Source organism: Hydra vulgaris, chromosome 09 (assembly GCF_038396675.1).
Source record: "Hydra vulgaris chromosome 09, alternate assembly HydraT2T_AEP".
In the NCBI taxonomy this organism is placed as follows: domain Eukaryota; kingdom Metazoa; phylum Cnidaria; class Hydrozoa; order Anthoathecata; family Hydridae; genus Hydra; species Hydra vulgaris.
The window spans coordinates 11450014-11456013 of record NC_088928.1 but is presented as its reverse complement, the minus strand read 5'-3'; the positions used below and the strand labels follow the sequence as shown (position 1 = coordinate 11456013).

The window sequence follows — 6000 nt, the reverse complement described above, 5'->3', positions numbered from 1 at the left end:
TGTGCATGATCTCTATTTTACATCTCAAACCAGCATAAGAAGCTATTACAAATAGCAACTCAAAAACTTATCACATTTTAAGATCGCTTATCCCTACACAAAAGCACTTTGAAGTAAATCAAAAAATTGTTTCAATTGTACAAGTGTTCAGTGACTTCACAAATGTTGTGTCTTTAGAAAAGTATCCTATAGCTCATTTAATTATTCCTGGCTTGTTTGATATTCAAGAAAATATTAAACTATTAATTTTACCAAGCACTAAATTTTACGGACACTAAATTAGTTGTGATGGTATCCATCACAACTAATTTAGTGTCCGAACTACTATCAAATCTCAGCAAAAGATTGTTAAAATTAGACACAATTGAAAAACTCGTTTATATTAAACAAAACATTTCAAAAGCTGGTATTAAGAAGTGGTCAGTTGAAAAATTCGAGCAGAACATTGATGAAGACTTTGATTTGTACTTTCATTATTATTTTCTGGTTTAAATAAAAACACCATTTGAAATTACTTTTTCTGATCCTTTAATAAGTTGGGGCTCAATAAATCATTTTATTTTTGTCTCATCAAAATCGTTTATTGATGTATGGCTCTGATATTTTGCCGGTTAAGTGGAGCATTTGTAAAGTTAATGGGTTTAAATACTGTAAATAGCAAGTTCTTTTAATTGTTTGTTTTAAGTATTGGTTATAATTCTTCACAAAAAAATAGTCAAAAGAGTTTTTATAATATTGTATGAATTTTTTAAAATTCATTGTTTGTATTTCTCACAAGACTTGAGTTTGAACTATATTTGTTTTTATTAATAAAGTATAAATTAAATAAATAAAAAAATGCAATTTTGATCAAACCTTGATACATATTTTGTCTCTCGGGAAATAAAATCCAATTTAAAAATGTTAATTTTTTTTGAAAAATGTCAATAGGGTGGAGTGTTGTAAAAAATATGAACAATTCTTTAAGATGGTATATTTTGTCTTGTAGGCGGGCTAACCAAAAGAGGTATTTGGTTCTTTTGATAGTGCCGATAATTTAAGTTTACACTATCAAACACTTTCAAAAGATACCGTTCAATACCAAACTTTCGAAAATGTTGATATTTAAAAAACTTTCTTTCAATTTCAATATCATAACTTCGGCAGTGACTGGTTATTAATACCGACCAGAATATAATACCGACTTTACTCACTACCGCAATCCCTAATCACGATCCTCGATTTCCCGGTTTTTAATTTCCTTGACTTAGTCGCTTTAAATGTTTTTGCTTTAAACGTTCTTTCGCTTTTAAACTTTTCGCTGTAACGTTTTTACGCTTTTAAACTATACGCTCTAACGTCCCACTACAACTGACATAAAATATATGTATGTATTTTACATTTATATATATACTATATAATACATAGTAAATATATAAATATAAAATGTATGCATATATTTTATGTCTATATTTTATGTCTATGTTGCTATGTGTTTATTATGTATGTATGTGTTTTGAATTTTAAAGTTGTTTGTTTGATAAATTTTTATCTTTAACAAAAATTATTTGAATTAAAAGTGCTATTTACCAAATGAAGTTTCACTCTTCATAATGAATTCAAATCCTCATTTAACAACTTTCAAGATTCTCGTTCTTGGCCAAACTAATGTTGGAAAGACTTCTATTACTTTTAGATTTACAGATGGGAGTTTCAAAGAATCTTACATCAGCACTATTGGTATTTTGTTTTTTTTATGTATATCTTACTTATATATACATGTATATATACATGTGTATATATATGTATATATATATATATATATATATATATATATATATATATATATATATATATATATATATATATATATACATGTGTATATATATGTATATATATATATATATATATATATATATATATATATATATATATATATATATATATATATATATATATATATATATATATATATGTATGTATGTATGTATCTATATATATATATATATATATATATATATATATATATACATATATATATATAGATATATATATATATATAGATATATATATATATGTATGTAGGTATGTGTTTATATATATATATATATATATATATATATATATACATATATATATATATATATATATATATATATATATATGTATGTATGTATGTATGTATCTATATATATATATATATATATATATATATATATATATATATATATATATATATATATATATATATATATATATATATATATATATATATATATATATGTATATATATATATATATATATTTATATATATGTATATATATATATATATATATGTATATATATATATATATATATTTATATATATGTATATATATATATATATATATATATATTTATATATATATATATTTGTATATATATATATATATTATTGTGTATATATATATATATATATATATATATATATATATATATATATATATATATATATATATATATATATATATATATATATATATATATATTGTGTACATATTTGAATTAACTTTTTAATTTTTTAATAAAAAACAGTTTGTTGAAATAAGAAGATATTTTTATTAAATATTATAAAGTAGACACAAAGCAGTTAATAATGAAAAAGAATGTCAGATGAGTAACCACTTCTTGCAGCTCTACAGGTCTCCAATCTTTTAGTAAAATTTTATATCATTCACAATAACAGTTTTATTTTCAAAGACATATGTACCAATCAATCCATCAGACTAAAAACCACACCAAACAGTTACTTTTTGTTGATGCAGTTTTTTTATCCAATATTACTCATGGATTTTCTTCACACCAGATTCGACAATTTTGTTTATTTACATACCCGCCAATTTCAAAATGAGCTTCATCTTTAAATATTGCTTTGTTAAGAAAATCATCTTTTTTTGAATTTTCTTTGAACTTCTGCATAACTTCCACTAAACTTAAAACATTTTTTAACAATCAAGATGTGTTGTTCAATCATATATATTTCCATATTTACTAACCGCAATGTTTATGCTTGACAATGTTATGTTTGACTGTCAATAAACAGAACCTATTTTAGTACCAAAAATACAAATAGTGCAGATTTAAAAAAGTTGTTTCAAATTTGAACACCCTGTATATATAATGTAATTCAAATTTGAACACCCTGTTTATATGTAATATGGTTGGTAATTGTATGCTATTTAGGATTGGTAAATATATTGTATTATTATATTACTTATATTGAATATCACTTATGTTTTTTGTTTAATTGTTTATATTGATAAATGGATACTAAAGTAGTTTACTTTTTCTAACATATTTTACAACTTTTATTCTGAATTTCCTCTTCTCAAAATTTTTCATCATAGGTGGCAAACTATCACGCAGTTTAATACCTTTGCAGAATATTTAATTCCACCTATTTGTTGTATTGAAGCATATGATGCGGTAGTGGTGTAGTGGTAGTGCGCTCGCTTCATAAGCGAGAGGTTCCGAGTTCGATCCCCACCACGTCCCTGGTAGTACCGCGCTCAACTTGTTTCTCCGCGCAGCGGCCTTGTTCGTTGAGGTTTGTGTTTCGGAGTTATAGAGTTGAGATAGGGTTATAACCACAATTAAGTAGCCTCCTCATCTCTAGTGGCCTTCTGGGCCTTGGGGAGGTGAAATAACAAAAAAAAAAAAAAAAAAAAATATGATAGTCCAAAGGATTTCTGATGTAATGACTTTGCATATACTTATTTTTAACCCACATGTTTTAGTACAGACATTTTCTAACTTGATAAAATATATAACTTTTGCTGTAATAATTTGTTTGATTGGTAACAGACTCAATTCATTAAGCATATCAACACTATGTAGAAACTAATTTCGTTTGAGGATTTATTGCTCTGTTTTGCAGCAACTGTAGGATTTGAAGCTTCTTTTCATTTGTTCCTAATAAGAGAGAGGAACTGTTCTAATAGTGTGGTGCAATTATTGTGTTGAAAACTAGTATTTTAGTCAATTTAGAATATCTGTCTAGGTATTCTACACAGACAACCTGTTTTTAGATATTCTTTTTGCTATATAATAAAATATTCTTTAAAGTTTAATAGATCATCTAATACCACTCTTAAATATTTGATATTTTCACAGAATTTAAGTACGGTTCCACCAAATACAATATATGATTTGGGGAAAGCTTGTGTTAATTGTATTTTTGTTTGCTTAGATTGTTTAATAAGCATCGTTATTGATTTATTACCATTTAATTCAAGACCATTTTGACTTAACCACTCAGTGACCTTCTCTAAGTTTTTGTTAAGCTTATTCAGTGTTTCTTCAAAGTTTTCTCCTTCAATGCAAGCTAGGGTATCATCTACAAATAGATTAATGTCTACAAATTCTGCTATACTGTCAATATTGTCCATATATATTATGAAGAGTAGGGGTCCAAGTTTCCTGTGGAACTCTAACATCACACAGTAGTTTTTGTCTGATATTTTCTTCCATCTTGACTATTTGCATTCTACCTTTCAGATAGTTTTAAAACCATTTAAGAACCTCTCACTTTGGTTATTACAAATTTATTACTGTTGATTGAAGATCTCTAAATAGAATAGCTGTTTCTGTTGAGTAACCTTTCCTGAATCCAAACTCTTTTTTTTTCAACATCACTTCCAACTTCCAAGGCTGCAAGTAACCACTATTAGAGTTAGATGTTACTGGAAGAGAAAAGATAAAGTTAATAGAGCAAGATGACGGTTAATAGACAAATCAGGGAAGCAAGATGAAGGAAGTTAGTTCCAAAGAACTGTTATTTGAGGAAAAAAACTAGACTAATAAGAATTTTTGGAACACTTAGGAACAGTCACAGTAAAAAGATGAGACTTAACTGAACAACGAGTAACACAAGAATGAATTTTAGTAGATAGCACAAGAGACGCTAGCTCTTCAAAGCAGTTCCCATTATAGTATTTATAGAAAAGAGAAAGAGAAGGAATATTATGATGATGTGATAATGATTGTATGTTGCCTGCAACAGCGGGTCCAAATATGTTTACAATGCGTTTTTGCTCCTTGTTTAAAAGAGAAAGAGTATCATTGGAAAATCTGCCCCAGATATGGCAACAGTATTTCAATCAAGGATGGATTTGTAGGCTTGGACAGGTATATTCCTTTCCATTCCGGAATTGCTCAGGTATATTCCTGTCTATTTCTGGAAGAGCATGAAATGATTAAAAATTATTATTTAAAATATTAATTTTTAAGTATTTCATGCTCTGATTTGTTTGTCAAGTTTAAAAAAAAAAAATTTAAACAATATTTTGTAAAAATAGAAACAAAAAATAAAGCAATTAAATCATTTCATTGCAATGGAAGATTTAATTTAATTTATAATTTAAAATAACTTAAAAAAATTATCTTTAAAAAGATTTTTAGAAAGACATGGAATAGTTTCAAGGAATAGTTTCAAACGTTTAAATTTATCATTTTACCAAAATTTAAATATAACATTTGTTAATTTACACAAAATACGTTTATTTTAAACAATCACTATAATTAATTTTTTTTCATTTTAGGCCTTTGCATAAAATAAAAACTTTAGAAAAGGTCATCGATTAGAAGTTATTTAACAATTTTTTTAATATCATTTAAATTGTTAAAATATCAAAACCGCTGTGGTCAAATTATAAAGAAAAAATAATAAGTAGGGTAGGTTACTGCATGTGATCGCATGTTGTTCCTGTCCAAGCCTAGATTAGAGATTTATAGAGATAAAGGATAGAATCCAAAGTAAGAAAGTGGCAAACACGATAAAGAGATGCAACCTTTGCAGATGCTAATTTTGCAATAGATTTGATATATGGTTTCCAAGAAAAATCAAAGATAAGAGTTAATTTTTACCCTCTCTAAGCAATCAGAGAGTGCTGGTTTCTTATCAAGACAAGACTAAATGGTAGTATTATCAGCAAACAATGCCACCTTAGATGTGATATTTTTTATTCAAACACACATTTTAA

General features: G+C 25.8%; 1 protein-coding gene across 2 annotated transcripts in view; it reads left to right on the top strand.

Moving 5' to 3' along the window:
* The first annotated feature begins 1524 nt into the window (after positions 1 to 1524).
* Positions 1525 to 6000, top strand: part of LOC136084558 (uncharacterized) — a 48416-nt gene continuing 43940 nt past the window's right edge. For both annotated transcript variants that reach the window (XM_065804723.1, XM_065804722.1), the window contains exon 1: positions 1525 to 1719. In XM_065804723.1, coding sequence (XP_065660795.1) covers positions 1593 to 1719 — 127 coding nt within the window. In that variant the 5' untranslated portion in view covers positions 1525 to 1592. The remainder of the gene's footprint in view (positions 1720 to 6000) is intronic.